Consider the following 21,260-nt stretch of genomic DNA (forward strand, 5'->3'; position numbering starts at 1 on the left):
CCAGTTTCGTACTGTGAAGAACATGTTGTATGTAATAAAAGAAGTGTTTGCTCTGACAGCTGCCCCTCAAGTGGGACTTTTGTGAACATTGCATGATTCTTGTGCTATCCTGTGACCAGGGGTCTCTCTCTGTCTAGACTGGTTCTTCCAGGTGCTTGGCTTCTGATTCAGAGAGTTAGAAAAGTGCACATAAATAGCAAACAGTAATAATGAGACAGCACGGTTCGCACTGCAAAGGAGCCTCAGGCTCCTTGAGCTAGAGTGCCAAGAGCAGCCAGGGGCTTCCTTCATAGATTGCAGAAAAAAGGAACTGAGTGCAAAAGTTGTGGTTTTCTAATTTGATTGACAGATTGGGATCATGGAGTCTTTCCTTCATTGCACATTTTCTTTCCCTGACTTTAATCATCTGACTTCAATCATATGCATGACTAGTCATATGTAACCAAAAATGTTTTGTTTTGTTTTTTACCTAAAAATTCACTCTAAGGACAAAGGTTGTCTTACCACAATGTCCCCATCCCCTAGTTCCTAGATATTCCCCTGACATGTTGAAAGGAAGCAGGGAACGACTAAAGGCTTATTGTATGATTTGCTGTGATTTGCAGCTCTATGTAGGTGAGGGTCCTATGATGCCAGGTGCATTGGTATGAAACAGGTGTTGGCTCAAGCAGAGCCATCAGTTGCTAAGCTTTTCCTACACTTGCTGCCAGCACTCTAAGGAGAGAGGGAGATGAAGAAGGGACATAGGATGGGGTGCAGAGAACACCCTAGAATGATCTCCTTACCCCCCCTGGTTATATGCTCATTAAGAAATGCTGTGATTTATGTCCTTCATCTTGAAAAGCATATTTCAAAACATATTCTGAAGAAAATTCTTTAAAAAGGCGAAAATCTTTTTTTTTTCGCCAAAGAACAAATATTTACATTCAGCTGACTTATCTGGTGAGTCATTTAATTGAAATTCTAAAATTAAAGTTTACGAGACTGACTTCCATTCATATGCAAATGATCTCTCCTTCCTCCAACAATTACTCATTAAGCTAAAGTTTTCCACTATGATTTAAGTAACAGCTATAATAGGGAACCTTTCACTTACCCTTGTTCCCACAGTGCTCAGTTTGCTCAGGGACACACAGAAAATTCAAAGGGACAGTGGGTTATTTTAAATAGTTTGAGAAAATATAACAACGCCAAGTATGCAGGAAAGCTAGGATGAACTTAGATCTGTAGATTCAGATGTTGATGATGACTTGTTTTCATGTTTTCTTTATTTTCTAATCAAGATTTTCATCACTTTGTAACATGGACTTTCAGAGGTTTCTATAATAATAAACAAACAAACAAAAAAATCAGTTGCTGTCAGTAGAGGAGAGGAAATGAAGACAGCATAGCTTTCTCAAAGTTTGGGTTGTTTGGTTGTTTGGTACCAGAGAACTTTATCTTTTGTGGAACTGACAATTCTTAGGTTGATGGGACCAACCACTGACTAAAGGAAGCTGTCAGGCATACCGGCCAGGGGCATCTTGAAGCACAGAGCCACCCAGGTCTTCCAGCCTGTCATATGTAGGAGCTGACTTCGTGTCACCAGATCAAAAGCATCTGGAGTTTGCTGCTCTTTTGTTCAATCACTTCTTACTAAGGACATGGAAGTTTTCACAACTTTGCCTGCACAGCAGTTACCTCAAGCCAATGTCCATAAGAGCCACTGTTCTTACCATCAGTGATTTCAGAATAGTGCTTGTAAGGTGGGCCTAATTCTTCTGGATGAAAAGCTTTCAGTGTTGATTAGTGAGAAAAATAATAGGACTACTATATGAATTTATGATTTGAGTAAACAAACTTCTATTTATTTGCCATTTTCCTTCTCCCTACATTGAGACCTATCTGGTCACCCCCTACTCATCTCAAGTTGTGACTACTGTGACAATACCAAGAGTGATCCCCAAACTCATTGCAAACTTTCAGTTGATTTTCAATTTAATCAGAGCATTTGTCCTAAGAGTTAGGCACATGCTGATCCAATAAAAACCATACCTACGAAGTTATTAACACAGAGAAGCATAGTGAATACTATGTTTTAAAAATGAATCTTACTTACTATTGTTATTGTAATTTGACAAGAAATGTGCATATATATTCCATTGCCAAGCCATGGAATTCTCCAGGATAATACCCTACAGCTCCTGCCACCACATACCTCTTTGTCACTTATTTGATTCATACTGGAAGGTGAAAATATTTTCTGTATATAGAAAAATATTTGTATTTTTATATTTAGAAAAATGCAGACATTGGGTATGGCTGTAAGTTAGTAGTTTTAAAGTTAAAGGCATTAGGATTGGATCAAAAAGAATTCCTCTGCAACCAGGATGAATCCCTGGTGCACAAAAGGACTTTGGGAGCACATTTCCTATGGAGGGATACTCCCTTAACCTAGAGGTAGGAGGGAGGGCCTAGTCCCTACTCCAAATGACTTGACAGATTTTGATGACCCCTCCTGGAAGGAATCACCCTACATGTAGTGGGGGGATGGTATGGGAGAATGGGGGAGAGGGAGGGAAGGAGGGAGGAAGAGAACACTGGGATCGATATGTAAAATAAGAAAAATTAAAAAAAAAATAGAAAAAAAGAATTCCTCTGCATTTGATGCCAGGAATGAGAACCCCACAGTGCTCTTCTCATATTAAGAGTAAATAGCAGAAAGATTCCATGTTTTCCTTAACTGAGTCAGATGGATGCATTTCTATTTGTTTTTGTTGCGGTTGGTTGGTTGGTTGGTTGGTTGGTTGGTTGGTTGGTTTGGTTTTTGTTGGTTGGTTGGTTGGTTTGTTTTGTCAGAAGCACCACTAGCTACAGACCTAATTGACCAGGTGTCTTTCTTCTGCTTTCCCATTCTAGCAGCTAACCACCACTGGTATTTGTATCTCAGACTAAAATAATATAATCTATGAATCATTCTTCAGGAGTGTCAAAACTACTACCTTAAACATTTTATGATACAACATTATCCAAAAGAAAGGTATATACAAGCATTGTGGTTTCTCTGTGACAGGGCAACTCATCTGTTTCAGGGCCTTCAAGTTGTAGCTTTGCTGTGATGTGCAGAGGGCTTAGGATGTAACTGTAGACCACGGAATAATGCTTGAGTGGAGGCATACAGCTTTAGAGTAGGAAGTTGCTAGGTAGCATTTCTTTTCCTCCTATGCTGTCAAAATCTCTTCACTGAACATCTGTTGCCCAGACTGCAGGGTCGGAATAGGTCCCTGGCAGCCCAGGACAAGCTTCCACCATGGGTGGGGCTTGGTATTGTTACATTGAGCATGAACACTTTTGTAGCTCACCAAACACAGGCAAGGTGACTGTCTAACAAAAGTCAGACCCTACATCATCATGTCTGAGGACAGACAAAATATGAATGTCATCTAAAACATAAAAAGTGGCCACCAGTCTCCCTGTGCTGCCTGAATGATGGGGTTTCAGTCACAGCATAGGACCAACCCAGCCCCCCCTGAAGTGGGTGTTAGTTAGGAAGACTGACCAGTCTATGGGGCCTCTGGTAGTGGATCAGTATTTATCCCTAGTATACACGAATGAACTTTGGGAGTCCATTCCACATAAAGGGATACTCTCTCAGCCTAGACACATGTGGGAGGGCCTAAGCCCAGATCCAAATGATATGATAGACTTTGAAGATTCCCCCATGGAAGACCTCACCCTCCCTGGGGAGCATAAAGGGGCTGGTAGGAGTTGGGGGCAGGTGGAGGGGGACAGGGTAGGAGGGGAGGGAGAGGATTGACATGTAAAACACGCTTGTTTCACATTTAAATTTTTTTTTAAAAAAAAAAAAAGAAAAAATATAATCTGTTCATTCTACGTAATGTTGCTTGTGTGTAAGTTTTCGTGGCTGACCACTTGGTATTGGATAACCAGTTGCTGTGCTGCTAGTTCCTAGGGAAGACTACTCCCTCTTTCAGTGTCCCTTAGTTACCTATACTTTTCGGGTGGGGGAGAGGTTGAGACCTCATGGGCTTTCCCTGTCCACTTGAGCATGTCTATTGTTGTTTTTGTTCAGCAGATGGCTAGGTAGTCAAGATTTATACATAGTGTTTTTAGTCTACTGTTTAATATCCTTTAAAAATATGTGTATTGTATAAATATATATGAACATATACAGTATATAGTCAAGTATTATATGGGTGTGTGTGTAAAATACACATAGAGACATGTGTGCATGAATATGCATACATACATGAATATCACATAAAAATATCCACACAAAACATTCTAAAGGTGACCATTTTTTCCTCGTGGAACATTTTTAATTGAATACATTTAGTAACATTAATGAATACATAACTATCATCTTAAGGTTCATCAACATCACAGAGGTAAATGGATATCTTTTACAGCCTCGTGCTCTTTTAGAATACTTAGGTCTTTAGTAGAAGCAGGAGTTGGTTGATTTTTAAACTGCATGTAATTAAAGAAAGTAAACAAAAGCATTAATTTTGCGAATCCTCTCATTTCATTTTTCCCTCTCAGGTCTTACTAAACTGAACTCAAAGGAGTCTGTGGCTGTCCAAGCTTAAATTCAAATATTTGGAATCTAAATAGTTCTCACCATTTCACTGTTTGTCCTCTGTACTTCAGCAACCACTAGGAAACATGTGATTTCACTTTGACCATCCTCATCAAAAATGGTAGATATGGGGCCCAGCAGGTGCCCTCCTATAAGCAGCATCACCCACTAACACCAGAGTGGGTCTGTGGTGGGGTGGTAAGGATGAGCAGGTGGAGCAGGGTTCTTACTGGGTGCTCAAGGAGTTCTTTTTTTTTTTTTTTTTTCTCACAAATCCCACAACATGACAGCCTGACGGCTCTGCCTGCAGAATGCACCAGACCTCACAACTTGCCCCTCAGCACTCTGCTGCTCCCCACTTCCAGGCAGACCATGGGTTCTGTTTTCAACAGTGGCCAGAAGGATCCCTCCATAAACTCAGCTAGATCCAGGTGTCATTGACACACTTTTCCCAGAGATTGTGATTTTAACAGATGCATACAACCTCCTTTCAAGTGATCCCTTTAACATGTGAACTGGATTAACACATTCCATTGGCATCTGTATCTCCCCATGCCACAGTCAAAAGCAACAACAATTGACACATCCCACAGTATCTGGACACCTTTGACCTCTCCTCCTGGGGCTCAGAGTCTGTTTCCTTTGCCCGCTGCCCTCTTTCCTGATGTGCCATGCACACTCCTGCTGCAGCACTTTCTTCCCTAGCATCATTTCCAACTTTGGCAGTACCCCAGAACTCCCACAGGCCTACATGTTGATATTTTGTTTTACGCTTCTAATTTCCCAATCACAGTTCTGTGAATGCCGTATGGCAATTGTAACATAGTACTGTCAATGCCAAACAAACAAACAAAAACAAAGTAACCAATTTCTCACCATCTCCGGTGTCTGATGATGAAGTTGTTGGCAGAGCTGGCTCTTCCCAGAGGTGATGCTTCTTGTGTTGTCAGGAAACCATCACATTCTTGGCTTGCATCATCACACCATTTCTGACTCTATCTCCACATTCTGTCTTCTCTCGGTGTTCTGTGTCCTTTTCTTTCTTTTATAAGAGCATTTCCTTAGACATAGGGACCACTAGTGTTCTGTGTCCTTTTCTTTCTTTTATAAGAGCATTTCCTTAGACATAGGGACCACTATAGTCCAGTATGATCTCTTCTTGTCTTCTCAGGTTTTCTCTTAACTCTGTCTAAGGTTTCACCTAGACATGAATTGGAGGAAATAATACCTAACACACTACACACTACACATATACCACAATCTGGTAAGGAGTCTATTTTGCTCTTTTGACAGTTAAGTATCACTTACTATTTGAATGTAAGTTCCTCAAGACAGAAAGTGATTCTTGTCAACCTCAGGGACTAGATACTCTATAGATATCCAATAAACCCTGCTGAGGTGAGGAGTGAGGGGTGGGTAGACTTGCCACTGGATCCTAAGATAAAGCATGCAGGTTGACATGGGTATACAAGAAGTTAAGGCTACACTGTTTTCTAGAAATAAAACAAAGAAGAAGAAAACTATCATCAGAAATATGTAGATACCCAAGAGGTGGTCAATAATCTGTGCCTTTATAATGAAAAGTGACAGGAAAGACACTCTGAATTAGACTAGAAGTGCTTTCCCTTGTGGTATACCAGGCAATTGTCTCCATCTCTTTGTCCTAACAGATTTCTCTTAGACTTTCCAGGGCTGTGTCTTAAAATCTAAACTTCTGAATCCATTCCTTTCTGCTGTTACAAATCCACACAACACTGAGGGGCTTAAAACAGTGAAGCTTTATCCTTTTGTAATTTTACAAGACATAAATTCAAATTCAGGTGCATCATGCTACAACCAAGGGATCACAATTAGTACTGTCTCTCTGGGGGAAATTGTAAGGAGTACGGGATTTTCCTCCCGCCGCCAGTCTTGTCCCGCAGCCGCGCCAGCCCCAAATAATACACAGAGACTCTGTATTTGATATTATGCTGTTGGCCAGGTGCTAGTTTCTTATCGGCTAGCTCTGCCTTAATTATTAACACATTTCTGCTGATCTATGTATTTTTTCTTACCGGGGAGCCGGCAGCATACTGCTTTCTTCAGACTCTCCATCTTGACCCCTCCTTACTACTTCCTCTTTCCTCCTTGTCTCTCCTATCTTCCTTTCCTATTGGCCAATGGTGCTTTATTATTAACCAGTATGAGAAACATATACAGAATGACATCTCCCATCAGAAAATCTCCTTCCTTGCCTTGGAAAAGTTCCTGAGCTGTGTTCTTCTGCCATCACACAGCTCTTGACCCTTTGCTCATCCTTGAAGACATCCTCCTACCGTAGCTCAAGGTGCCATTGTCACCTTCTTCTGTGGCCATTGCCCCTCTCCTCCTCTCTCTTAGGAATGCTTGAATTAGCATCAGAGAACAGTAGGTTTGTTGTTCAAGATAATCTCCTTCCCTCAGAGGATCCTTCACTTGATCATATCTGCAAAGTATATTTTTGCCAGATAAGGAAGCATTCACAGATTCCTGGAGTCAGGTCTTAGAGGATATTAGAGGCTATAATGTGCCTTTCCATAATATCTTCTTTCTTTGCTATTTGTCTGTGGCTATGTTAAGACACTGTAATCAAGGCAACTTATAAGGAAAGCATTTCCTTGGGGCCTATGGTTTCAGAAGATGAAAGTCCATGATCATCATAGTGGGGAAAAAGGCAGCAGACAGGCAGTCACAGTGCTGGAGCAGTAGCTTAGAGCTTACATCTGACCCACAAACAAGAAGCAGAAAGAAACTGAGCTAAATGAATGGGATAGGCTTTTGGAACCTCGAATTCCCCACCCCACCCAGGATACACCTCCTCTAACAAGTTCACACCACCTAGTCATTCCCAAACAGTTCTATTAATTGGGGACCAAGTGTTCCCATATATGAACCTACAGGGGCCATTCTCATTTAAACCACCATGTGTTCTAGCCAGAGACCTGTAATAAACACTGAGACAGGTACAGAATGTTAGAGACCATTCTCTCCTGATTTCCTAAGGGGATTCGTGCATTTCACTTATCCATCTGTCTTAGTTTGGGTTTCTATTGCTGTGAAGAGACACCGTGACCAACTCAACTGTTATAAAGAAAAAACATTTCATTGGGGCTGGCTTACAGTTTCAGAGGTTTAGTCCATTGTCACCATGGTGGCATGCAGGCAGGCATTGTGCTGGAGAAGGAGCTGAGAGTCCAGCAGACAGCAGTATCTTGAGTATATATGAAGCCTCAAAGCCTGCCCCCACAGTGGGACACTTCCTCCAAGAAGACCACACCTACTCCAGCATGGCCACACCTCCCAATAATGCTATTCCCTATGGGCCAAGCACTCAAATACATGGGACTATGGGGGCCATACCTAGTCAAACCACCATGTATCAGAAATACTTCTCTTTTTTTCTTACTGCCATGATTATTTGTTATATCCCTCATGAGGTAGGTGTAGTGTGAATTCTATTTGGTCTTATCAATAAAAAACCAGGAGCCAGATATTAGGGGTTGAAATCTGAAAGGTCAGAGAAGCAAAGCAGACAGCCACTAGTTCTTACCTCTGGTGAATCCTCAGACCAAAGGGGCGTTCCTGGCCTTACAAATCCTCAGATTGAATGCCATGAGCTCCTGATTCTTCCTGCCTTACATTCCTCTCTTGGTCCAGCTATACAACTTCTGTTTCCATCTCCTTAGTGCTGACATTCAAGGTGTGTGACTCCCAATTACTGGAATTAAAGGTGGGAGCTCTGTTTTTCTTTTAGACTGATTCAATGTCATGTAGCCCAGAGTGGCCTTGAACTCACAGAGATCTGCCTGTCTCTGCCTCCTGAATGGCTGGATTAAAAGCATGTGCCACCACTGCCTGGCATCCATGGCTGACTAGTGTTGCTAGCTCTGAACTCTGATCTTCAGACAAGCTTTATTTGTTAGACCACAAACAAATTATCAACACAGCTTGGCACATATCTGTGGAGTGGGTGGCTTGTCCAGGCATGAGGCTAAACCAAGGAGTCATAGCAGAGCGAATATATGCTTGTGATATGGCTGAATGAATCTGTTTTTAGTAAGACTGTACAATGTGAAGAAAACCACTTCTTTCAACAAAATTATAACCATTCACTTTCTTTCTAGGTGGTCCTAATTCTAGTACTATTTGTATTAAAGGTTTAAAAAAAATACAATTAACAGATTTTTTGTTTGGGATTGCAAAGTACTCAAGCATAAAGTGGACACCATTAATGCTTTCATGTGAATATCATCAGATAACTTCACTTTAGTTAGTGAAAATGGGAATATCTCCTTTTTATTATTAATGAAAGCCTTCTGCCTACTTTCTAATTCCATCGCCTCTGAAGCACTCCCAAGTTCCTCAAAGATAAAGTGAAATAAAGAATAAAACAGCCTACCTCATAGCTTTAGATATGAAAATTAAAATTAGTCTTTGAAACTTTTAGAGTTCAAAAGTTTATAATGCTCTCTGGCCTGGAAGAGATGATTTCTTTGGTGAAGTGCCTTCCCTCCCTGCAGGTGTGAGGAACTGAATTTGGATCCCAAGTAGTCCCATTAAAAAGAGAGATGGGGGGGTCATCAGCATGCTGAAGTAATCTCAGAGCTTGTGGGTGAAAGGGGCAGTAAAGTGATTGGCCAACCAACCTACCAAAATCAAGCAGTCTATTTGCCACAGAAAAATAGAGGGCAATGGAGGAGGTCCGCTAATGTCTACTTTATTTCCATTTGCTTGTATACTTACATACAAGTAGACACACACACACACACACACACACACACACACACACACACACAGAAAGAGAGAGAGAAAAGAGAGAGAGAGAGAGAGAGAGAGAGAGAGAGAGAGAGAGAGAGAGAGAGAGAGAGAGAGAGAGAGAGAGAGAGAAGGGGAGAGTTGAGATTTCTTACATTGGTCCAAGCAGGTACCCATGAAGTTGTTTATGCTGCAGTCAAAGGAAGAGTGTCCACTCTGGCTTTGCTAAAAGTGAAACTTGAATTCTAAGGACCCTGGGTGGCTGGGGTTCTTTTCCTTGGGGAACTTGATGAAAAGTTGTGACAGCCCACCAACTCTTTGAATTTGGTGCCAGCATAGCATAGTAAGGAATTTCACAACTGCTAGCTACTTAGCTCTGTGCTAAGCCTTGTGATCTTAACAATGCAGACCATTCATACATGAGGGAGGGTGTAGTCACAATGTTGTTGGTCTTTGTGACAAACTTTAATGGAGGAAAGGTTACATTTGCATATTCTCCAGTCCATTAACATTTTCAGGGTAAAGCCTGGTAACATATGAGAGTTATGAGTTCGCCTTCTAGAAATTAGAGATGGTTCTTATTTCTTATTCTTCTGTCCTTCATCTAGTTATATGGAATCCCTGACATTTCTAGAGGGCCCACACTGGGTGCCAGCTATAGCTATTATTGCTAACCATCCCACCAGTATGCTAAGGTAGGAATTATCATCTCACGCCAACAGACGCGCTCAGTGAGCATCCACTCAGCCACTGCCTCCCACCAAATTAGTGTGCAGAGCCAGGAAAGAATAGAAGGTCATGGATGATCTCTGAGCCTTTCTCCCAAAACAGTGGGATCTTTGGAGGTTCTGAACCAGAGAGGTGCAGTCGCATTCATACTGAGAGATCTAGAAGAGCATTGAGGTGGGACGTGATTAAAAAGGCTTGTGGATAGGGATTTCCAGAGCTGCGGCAGTCTTCCAGTCTTCCGTTCACCTGTCCAAGAACAGTTTGGAATGCTCACCTGCCACATCTGAGTCTGCTCTCTCTCTCTCTCTCTCTCTCTCTCTCTCTCTCTCTCTCTCTCTCTATCTCTATCTCTATCTATCTATCTATCTCTCCCTGTGTGTGTGTGTGTGTGTGTGTGTGTTTGTATATGGATACATGGAAACACAGATATTTAGGGCCCCTAAGCCTTCCTTCGTGGAGCTCTTGCTCGAAAGATTTTGTGATGTATACCCTATAAGCCATTGGCTAATAGAGCAATTACCATCTGGCTTATAAATTAAGCTGGAATGAGTTATTTACTAATTGCTTTCTGAAAGTATGAGTTTGCCTTTATTCATCTTAGGAATGCAATGTCTCTGCTTGGAAGTTTAACTTATAGGTATTCTGTAGATTTTAGCTTCATTTACATAATGATTCTCCTGGGCTATTATTATGAGGACAGTGTTTTTGTTTTTAGATTGTTTTGTTTTTAATTTACAGAGGTGATCTAGAATCATGCAACAATGGGAAATTAAATTAACAGGAAAACAGACTTCTCATTCTTCGACCCGTAATTATTTTCTTCTGTGATCACATAGGCGATGAAGATTCAGTGCCAGTAATCACTTAACTATTTTCAGAAAATATTTGCTGGATAAATCTGTTTGGACATTTGTCAGCATAAGGCAGAATGCACGTGTATTTAAGACTTCCTCCCCATGAAATCAAATGCTTCATCTCCTCCAACAAAAACAAACCATTTTTGAAAGCCTTCCTATTCCATTTGTCTTCAGCACCAGCATGCTTCAGGGTTTGCTTGACAGTTCTACTAGTTGTGATAAAGGAGAGATAAAGAGGACAGGTTAGAGTTTGCCAGAAAACTTTTAACCTTGGTCTCTGCCTTCTCTACTTCATTTTTCATAAGTCCTCTGCTCAGGCAACAGCTTTGACCTGCAGTGGTAGGATGGATGCTTCTGAATCACTTTGCCAGGAGTAGGAGTGGCTGCAAAGTCACCCCATTTCTCCTCCAGCCCATCTTTCAGATAAACAGTTCCCATTATAGCTTCTGAGGTCAGGTTTTTTATCTGTGGTCTCAGAAGTTGCATTTTTATTTCTCTGTTAAAAAAAATCAGCTCTCTGATTTCTAAGAATAGACCCCACAGAGTTTACCCCATTGGCCACGTGACCTACCCAAGGACCCAGATTTCACCCCACTGGCCACATAGTCTACTTGAGGACCCACAGAGTTTGTCCCACTGGCCATATGGTCTGCCCAAGGACCCGAGTTCACCCACTGGCCACTTGATCTACTTGAGGGAGATGAGGAATGTCCTAGATTAACATTCTTATGAACAACACAACAAAATGAGCTTTCGAGTAGATATAAATGTTTTGGAACATATATCCTGAAAACAAGGAAGAGGACACAGAAAGGAAGACAGGACACAAAACTTGCTAGCATGCATTGACAACCTCTTCAAAAAAAATTTACCTTTTTTAAATCATCATGCTGTTACACTTCCATCCTCAGAACATTTGATGGTTCTACTCTCTCTTTTTGTTTCATGTTGTCTCTTAAAAGGTTTTGAAAATAACAATAGTAAAAGAACAGTGTCAGTATTCTCTCATCTGCTCTTGGATTGTACCCATTGTTGTTCTCATCTGATAATGTCAGTGAATGCTATATATATATATGCCAGCCTTTTGAATATATTAGAATAATGTGTCCTCTACCCACTTAAGCCCAAGTAAAAAATGGGGGAGGTATTGTAAGTTATCTTTTCCTAATCATTTTCTAAACTTTCAGTGGAAATATTCAGATCACATATATGTATGTAACCTTCATGGAGTATGAATGTATACAAATGTGAACAGATTAAAAACCGATACCCCAGACCTTTTCAAAAATGCCCTGGATATGAGGAAGCCATCACAGTCACTATGAAGTGTTATCTTGGCTGTGAAGCATATTTAGTGTGTGTTGGAAGAGCAATGCATGTGCTGGTCTTTGTTCCTAATGTTCTACTGCTTCCATTCGTGCAGGGAGTTTGGATGGAGAGACCCAGAGCTGCCCGAAGTGATACAGATGTTACAGCATCAGTTCCCTTCCGTCCAGTCCAACGCTGCAGCTTACCTGCAACACCTCTGTTTCGGAGACAATAAAATTAAAGCAGAGGTAAGTGCTGCTAGTATCATTAAGTGGATAGTGTTTGGTTCATAAATACTTAGGCATGCTCAGACTCCTGTCAGACAGAAATATGGGATATGAGAAAATGAAAATTACACTGTTGACTTGTAGATTCATCCTTGAGACTGAGTCATGGCACTTGCCACATAATTATTTGCACGTGCATGCACACATCCACCTGTGTTGTTTGAATACTGAGGATGCAAGGGCCAGGCACACTTGCCGATCTTAGAAAAGCCGAGTCTTCAGGGCCTTGTGCTGGCTGTGATTTGTCTTCCTTTTCCTAATCTTGTCTTTGTGGATAATCTGTCTCCCAAGACTAAAAAAATGCAAAGCATCAATTGTTATCTCCTCAAATTATTGTTGAGATTCATGATGGCCTGTCTGTCTTTGAGAACTTGTTAGTAGGATAAGCACTGTAGGCTTTGCCGTATAACCACATGTTCCAAACCATTTACAGAAGCAGCAGTGGATATAATATGGATGTATGTGATCCATTAAAAAAGCCTGTGTTGTCTGTGTTCATCACATAAATGGCTGTTAAAATGCTACATGCTCTTGGAGTACCCTAAGGTACTTATTACATTGTAGTGTGTTTTATTTTTGGAAAATGACCATGGTCACTGCAGCTAACTCAAATTGTTTTCTCAGACAAAAGACAAGCATTTGTATGCAAGGAGCTGAGTAATCAAGTTTTTAAAAGATTTTATAAACTATAATGAGTCATCCCCACAGCATGTAAGCAACTTTGAGCATGCATCCAAATCGGGTAACAGTGGACGGAAAAGATGTGAGAATGCCATTGCAGTTTAGTGTGGATTTTGGCTTGCTTATATTTGAATGCATGTAACCTGACAGATTTTCCTTGAAGAAGTTGGTTCATGCCCACCATCAGGAAAAAAAAAAAAAAAAAACATTTCTTTGTTGTTCTCAGAAAGCTGTGATGTGATGGCTGAGTCTTGAAGGGATGTGGTTGACAGCTGGTCTTGAAGGATTATGGTTGATGGCTGGATCTTGAAGGGAGTGTGGTAGTGAAACTGGTGCTCCATGGGCGGAGACCAGCAGTGCCACAGAGCACCCTGTAGTGCACAAGGCAGCCACACACAGCGTAGAATTATCTGACCTTAAATGCTAAGCGAGGGTAAATTTTAAATGTAACAATGTACCTACTGCTAAGGTGACCTAAATCACTTTAAAGTTACATGACAAATGTTCCATGTAGACACCATCTTAGGATCCCTGCTTTGACCTTTGATACACACACCATGCCCAGTTACCATGCAAGGTGAAGGGCAGAGTCCTGATTAGGGTACCACACACTGACAATATTCTAAGAGGAGACCTTTTGATTGTCTCCCAAGGTCATGAGAGCATCTCCTTTTGTTGTTGGCAAAATGCTGATTCAGAAGCACTTGGTGTGTCAGGTCCAATGTGGGCTGGGTTTCTGCCCCAAATCTGGGGCTGATATTGGGTTTTTCTGATATCACTCACACCCCAAGAAAACATAGTAAGGCGTGTTGCTCACATGATGGAACTTTCAGGAATAAACAGAGTACCTCTAGCGTAGTCCAGATGTGGTTTCCAGGAGGTTTGGAAAGGACACTGGCTCAGTCCTGTGAGTGGTTGGGCAGTGGGTTAATGCCTACAGACTGGACCTCCTCTGGTTTAAAACTCTATCAATGGGGGAAATGTGAGCTTTCTGTCTCATTTTTTGGATGAGGGACAAAGGGAAGAGGGGAACTGACAGCTTTTAAGCCATCAAAAGTCAAACATCAGAAAACGAAGTATCCAGTCAGGCCTCCATGGCCTAGGGCAGTCTCAATTCTCTTGTCTAACTAGCTCTGCACACATGCTCTGTGGACTGGCCTTGAGGCCTATTGGCTACTGTGCAGCCTGGCAACAGATCTCAGACTTGCTTGTTGCTGTATCAGAATTGCCCTCTGTATCCTGTGGTGGACAGAGTCTGAGCAGTGAAGGGGAACCAACATATCCATCAAATCAGATAAAGGAAGTTTCCCACGCCAGCAGCCAAGCCTGTTGTCTGGAACAGAAGCTATTGCCTTTGGGAACCTCTTTGGGGAGCAGGGAAATGCTGGATTAAGTGTTAATGTAAAGTAATTTTAACAGAAAGAAAAATACAAGAGCAGAAACATGTGCATGGGAAAACTAATGATGCCAAGACTGTACTGGTAGGGCCTTTGTGGGATTAACGAACTTGACTTATACAGGCAGATTACTGAATAAAATACTCTATCCACAGTTTTGTGTCTAAGAACATAAGACATTAAGTTACATTTTAGCTTATGAATGTGTGTACATGTCTGAATGTGAGGACTTGCATGTATGCGTCAATGGGTACATGTGTATGTTATATACCAGTGTTCTTGTGAGCATATGTACACATGAGCATGTCTGTGTGTATATGTGTATATATCTATGTACATATAAATATGCATAATCTAGTGTATGTCTATATATGCCAGTGCATGTGAGTATATGGTAGTGTGACCATGTCATTCATATTCATATATATATATATATATATATATATATACACACACACACACACACACACACACACACACACGTGCACATATAATTCTTTTTACTTTTTCTCGGTCGTTGGGCTACCTGTATCACCTTTCAGTGTTTAGAGGTTTTGTTGTTATTGTTGTTCCCCAACAGCTAGCACTTGAAGGACAGTTAATATTATCAATGGAACTCTTCCTCCCCACGGGTACTCCCATCCTCAACTCTGGGGCCCCACGGTGACGGTCCTCTGGTTCCCGAGCTGCAATAGAAGGAAGATTAGGGTAGTGCAGGACTGAGGGCATGACTTAATACTAAGCTGAGATCAGGAGGCGGAACTTGTCCCCCACTTCCTGCAATCATATATGATATGCATATGGGTATGACTATATGCACATGCAAATGTGTAAAGTCTGACAAGAATTCTACATGGATTTGTTTTGTCCTCTCATCCTTAGTGTCCAGACTGTTAGTAATTACTCCCCCTTTGTGATGGATGGCTGCCTGTCATGTTTTCATATATAGGTATTGATTTTTGTAATTACCTGTTGTCCAAATACTAATCTGGCAGGCACTAGCCTTTCCAAATTTACTCAGTCCTCGAGTCTGTCTATTGCTTTTTATTGAATTGATTTAGCCCTTCAGTCTACATTTCATTATTGGTATTGACTTTGCTCTCACAATGGATAGGCCATTGAGCAGGAGGCAGAATTAAATCTCTACATAGAGGGCCATAAATCATAGTTCACTCATTCCTTATCATGGTGCTTTGTACAGTTTTCTTATAATGAAGTAAAGGAAAACATTCACTTTTGTTCAAATGATGCTGGAACTTATAGGTACAAAGTCTTAGACTCACTTCCTTAAATCAACAGATGAAAGCCAGCCTTTTACCTTTTCCTATGGAGCTAATGGACTGGAATCTGAGCACTCATGCAGCTCCCTGCAGTGCAGCAAACCTGAGGCGTTAGGACTATGGAGGGTCAGTTTGACAATGTCTAGAGACTGAACAAACTTCACATCCCAACAGGTGTCTCCATCCAGGGTAGGACATTTAAGTGTCAGGAAGCACCTGAAGATTGGGAGAGATTGGAGGGATACACAGCTCCTTCAGAGTCTAAGGCAAGATCACAAGAAAAGTAGCTAAAGAAACATTAAAAGAGAGGAGAGGTAGTAGAGGGCATGGAGGGGGGGTCTGAAGTCTCACATCATAGTGTGTGAGACTTGTCACACACTACAATACAGTGGTACAAGTCTCACACACCACATTGTATGCTTCATTTCGACGTAGCTAGTAGGCGTCTGATTCCTAAGTCATATTTCAAATGGGCAGAGGCCTTAGTATCATGAGTAGATGTCAGTGAAGTATGAATAGTGCTTTCCATGTGTGCTAATTGCTGGAGATGTCACAGTAAATTACCTTTAAGTCAGAGGGACATGGGACATGGATGCCTGCTCAGGAGTATGGACTGCAGGCATGTCTGAGGAAGTGTATCAATACTGACAAATTTTGAGCATTTTTTTTCACCAATTCTTTCTGGGAAATCCTCTTCAATTAAACATGCTAAGAGCATGCTGTTGATGTGAGGATAATACCAAAAGCCTTTGTAAGTTAAAAAGAATTTTGGTTTAATCTCTGTTCTTCTTCTCTGTATTTTATTCCATGTCTTCTTTTGTATTCACCCTTAAGTAGGCAATAAGATGAGTTATTTTATTCACACATAAGGAGATTCACATACTAGGAACACACACACAAGTCTGTGCACTTTAATTGCTTTTAAGTAATACACATCCTAGATGTTAAAAAAAGTACTTCTACCCTTCTAAGTGATGGTAAAGGATTATTTTTATTATTGAAATCTATATTTTATTCTATTATCTATTCAAGATAAATGTAATGAAATTAATTAATTAAATGGAAATTAGTTTTATAAAACCATTAGATGTTTACATTAAGGATTGTTTTCTGTTAAATATAGTTCTATTCATGAATATCTTGTTTTTCTAAAAATTCAAACATTGTACTGCAACCCCCACATGTGGGAATATTTGACAAATGTCCTGAATCTACCAGTAATGAAGATTTAATGTAGAGTTGTGACCTGATTCCTCCTTATAAGAAAAATTAGCTTGATTGTAAAATGTGCAACTGAAATATTTGAAGAATCTATTACTAAACTTATGTCATTCTGAAATAGGGGAAATGGTACTAGAAAAACAATCCTAGTTCTATTTAGTCTTCCTCAAAATAACCCTTCCCAACGATGCCATTCCCATCCCTCAACACTTTCCAATGATGTCATTCCTGTTTCTCACCCTTCCCAATGACATCATTCCTGTTCCTAACCTTTCCAAATGATGTCATTCCCATCCCTCAACCCTTCCCAATGATGTCATTCCTGTTCCTCACCCTTCTCAATGATGTCATTCCTGTTCCTATCCCTTCCCAATGACATCATGCCTGTTCCTAAAGCATACTTTGTTTGTTACAGAAAGGTAATTCTAGTGAAAAGAGAGAAAGATGACTCACAGATGAGTTAGCATTAAAATAGATTCAAATGTTACTAATATGCAGGTTAATGAATCCACACCCACCAGACAAACATGTAATCTGCACATTGTCATTTAGGGATTACACCCATGGGAGGGCAGAATAGAGCTCCAGAGTGTTTGGAATGAGTACTTAAAAGTACAGTTAGGGAGAAGTCGCCTGCTTTCTGTAGTGATGAACTGCCCAAGTTAAAAAAACAAGCAAACAAACAAAAGAAATAAAAAGAAAAAGTAACCCAAAAATCAGACGTTGCCACAAAAATACTATCTACAATTTACCCACTTAAAGCTAGTGGAAGAGGGCAAAGAGTGAGCCCTTCAGCTCTGAGGGTTTTATTTATATGTGCCTATGAAACTTCTTTTCTTACTCTAGAGACAAGGGCTCATCATGTAGCACAGGCTAGCCTTGATTTTCATCCTCAGCCTTCTGAGTGCAGAGATATATGGATTATAGATGTGTGTCACCATTCCTAGTTGTATGTCTGTGTGTGTGTGTGTGTGCATATGATGTCCAATTTGTATCCTTTATAATCATTTTTTCAACTTGGAAGTATATTTATCCGGAACACAGAAATTGATCTTTATGTATAATGTTCCTTTCTCCATAACCGTGTCTTACCCAAACTGATTTAAAATATTTCTGATGTTAAAGAAATCAGGATTTGTTCCTGTCTACTACATGTAAAACATTTCCTGGTTTTATTTCATTTTTCATTCTTTCTACCTCATGTAGTTGAAGGGAAGTTTCTGTCCATCCTTTTACTCAATTGCCTTTGATTGCTTCCCTCTCTACCCTCACTGTAAATTATTTCTCATTGCCTTTTCGGAGAGCCTGTATTTGGTTGCTAGGCATCAGGAAGTAGAGTACCATTGCTCTTATCAAAAGGTTGAACTCTGATTGTCGTACCACTATGTGGCTCCAGGACCTTGGGAAAACTGCTTTACCTCTGAGTTTTAGATAACCAGGCTGAACTGTAGCCTGGGGGCTCTGTATCCATTTTGCAAGGACACCACTGTGCTGACAGCAAAGAGCAGATGTCAACTGGAAAACTTCGTAGTAGTAGACAAAAATGTGTGCGGACACCCTATTTGCCTGTCCATCTCCGGAGATCTGCTGCTGTCAGCTAGGGAACACTGAAAAGAAGTTGGTGATGTTAACAAATGGTGCTCTGGAACATTGTTTTCAGGGATAATCATGATGCTATCTGCTACAATAGAGGCAGGAGGAGGGACAGGCTGGAAATGTGCTTCCGGTAATAGTTGGGTCCATGGTGAGCTCCTCGGAAAGCTGAAAGCCTGCAAAGATCCCAGCCCTTGCCAACACAGGAGGAAAATGATGTGTGGTCCACTGTGAGCCCTGTGCTGCCAGAGCTAATGGAGAATGAGTGACGATGATGGCCAATGCATTTTTAACGTTTTCCCCAAAAGCCTGGTTCTTCACACATGAAGGATGATGGAGGAGGTGGGGCACCAGTTACAGAACCTCAAAGGAAGAATTCTGTGACTCACCCTCAGTGGAGGAGATAATAGGTTGGCAAGAGTGTTAACAGGCTGTGGCAGAATTAGAAATAACGAAGACAGATAGATTCCACTGAGGCATGATGAAAAATTATGACCTTTCTTTTGGATTGTGGAGAAGTCAGTAGAGACAGAGACTTTCGGAGACAACAGGATCTCGTTACTAAGAGGCTTTTGTACTCCCCTGACCTGGGGAGCTTGTGTGTCCCTGACACGTACATCTTTTCATCACCTGCTCTAGAACACCTCTACCCTCCCGTTGCCATCTCCTGAGCCTGTCACTTCTCTACCCTTTCCTGGGCCCAGGCCAGTCAGTCAGGCTTGTCTGGCCTAGGAAGTTTTTCTCAAGGGCTAAAGAGACTAAGGGCTGACTAACTAAGACCCTCCTTGCAGGTGTCATGGAAACCTCAGACACCAGCTTAACACTTTTGTGTGACTTATGTGATATGCCAAATAGGTACTTCCCACAGTCCCAGAGGACACGTCATAGAGATATGAGCAATTTTCATACCCACTACAAAAGGAGTTCTTGAGTACAAGAACTAATTCTAAAAGGATTAGTTCTTAACAGAACTATATCTTGATAATCTCTTCAGTGGTTTCATGACCATTTTCACAGGAACTTAGAAAATGATAAAAATCCCACTTGGGAAAGATGGGACAAAAGAGACGTGGTATTTAGAGGAGGCCCAGCTTCCTGAGGTTCACGTATGAGCTGGTGTCTTGCCTTGTGTTTCAGACCACAGGGAGGGTAACATGAGGATACAGTTAGTCCTGGGAATCTAGGACTGCCCTAAGATTTCAGGATTCCTAGGGTAGACCATCACAAGGTTATGGAAAAGAGAAGAGGTTGGGAGCAAAGAGGTGTCAGAGGTTCCTTCTGGATCACAGCACTGTGGAATGAAAACAGAAGACACAGATTGGGACTGCCCACTGCAGGGCCCCCAGAGAGCCTCAGCAATTCAGATGCCCACAAGCCACCTCAGCACAGATGACCCCTAGAAAGAGTATTCTCATGCCCTATCTTTAATTAAATGGATTTGCTACTGTCAGTCCCACTCCAGCAGAGGAAGAAGACACAGAGGAAGAAGGAAGGAGAATGCAGCATGTGTATTAAGGTGCATCCAGCCTCTTTTATAAGGGGAGGAGGGTTGGGACACAGAGGGGTGTGGTGGGATTAGAGTGATAATGAGGGTCTGAGTAGAACCATAGCCAGACTTGAGTCTGTGAAACTACATTGAGACCCCAAGGAGTCAGGCCACTGTTGTAGTAGAACTTAGCAACCCAGTGTCAGGACAAGAAACTTGCCTTAAATCACCAGGTTGTGATGTTCTCTCTGCAACACAGGGATGAGTCAAGAGACACCTCAAAAACTGGGTGGAGACAGGAACAGTCATGCAGCTGGTGTCCTTTAAGCTCTGTGACATTTCTAGTATTGGCCTGTTCACTTTTACGCTGGGTTGTTTTAATTTCATTTCTTTTGTGGGTCACATTCTCCTCCTGTTTGAAAGGGTCCTCTTCTTTACCTGCCTTGGAATAGTTTCTAGTCTTTGCCATAATGAGAAAGAGAAACAAGTACCCTGCCTGGATGTCGGTTGGTTCATATTGGGGGGGGGGGTATAGGGACTTCTCTCCTGGTTTTGTGTCCTTGGTACAGTTTATTTTCTCTGACAATGTCTCATGTCATGTAAGCTGAGCTTGAGCTCCTTCTTCTCCCTCCACCTCCCAAATGTGAGCACTGTGCTCATTTTTCCTTGCTACATTTCTGGAGATGAAGTTTTCCATGTGTTTTTAAATAGACCTATTTCTGAAGCATGACTCCATCCCTCAGAACATGATTAACTTTATATACAACATAAACTGCTTCACCCAGCATTTTAGACTTTATCTTTGAAGGAAACAGCAGAATAACCCTGGCCTTTCACCTCCTAGTAGCCATTTGATTCTGAATTGCTACCAACTCATCACCCTGGGGCCTCACTTCATGCTGGAAGAAAAATCTCTAAATCATGGAACCAAGGAGGGCACATCTTGTTTACCTGACATATTTTCAGTTTTCCCTTCTAAAATTCTCTAGGTTTTCCTGGCACAGAGCTAAGGAAAACATTTTCTCAAACTCTGAACACAATGTCACAGGAAGGCTTGGGCAGTTTCCTT

The 21,260-nt window shown here is 41.3% G+C and overlaps 1 protein-coding gene across 1 annotated transcript in view; it reads left to right on the forward strand.

Annotated features, from left to right (window-relative positions):
* Positions 1-21,260, forward strand: part of Ctnnd2 (catenin delta 2) — a 791,514-nt gene that overhangs the window by 539,570 nt on the left and 230,684 nt on the right. Inside the window, exon 10 of the mRNA XM_051182606.1 lies at positions 12,362-12,494. Coding sequence (XP_051038563.1) covers positions 12,362-12,494 — 133 coding nt within the window. The remainder of the gene's footprint in view (positions 1-12,361; positions 12,495-21,260) is intronic.

This window comes from Phodopus roborovskii, unplaced genomic scaffold (genome assembly GCF_943737965.1).
Source record: "Phodopus roborovskii unplaced genomic scaffold, PHOROB, whole genome shotgun sequence".
Classification (NCBI taxonomy): Eukaryota; Metazoa; Chordata; class Mammalia; order Rodentia; family Cricetidae; genus Phodopus; species Phodopus roborovskii.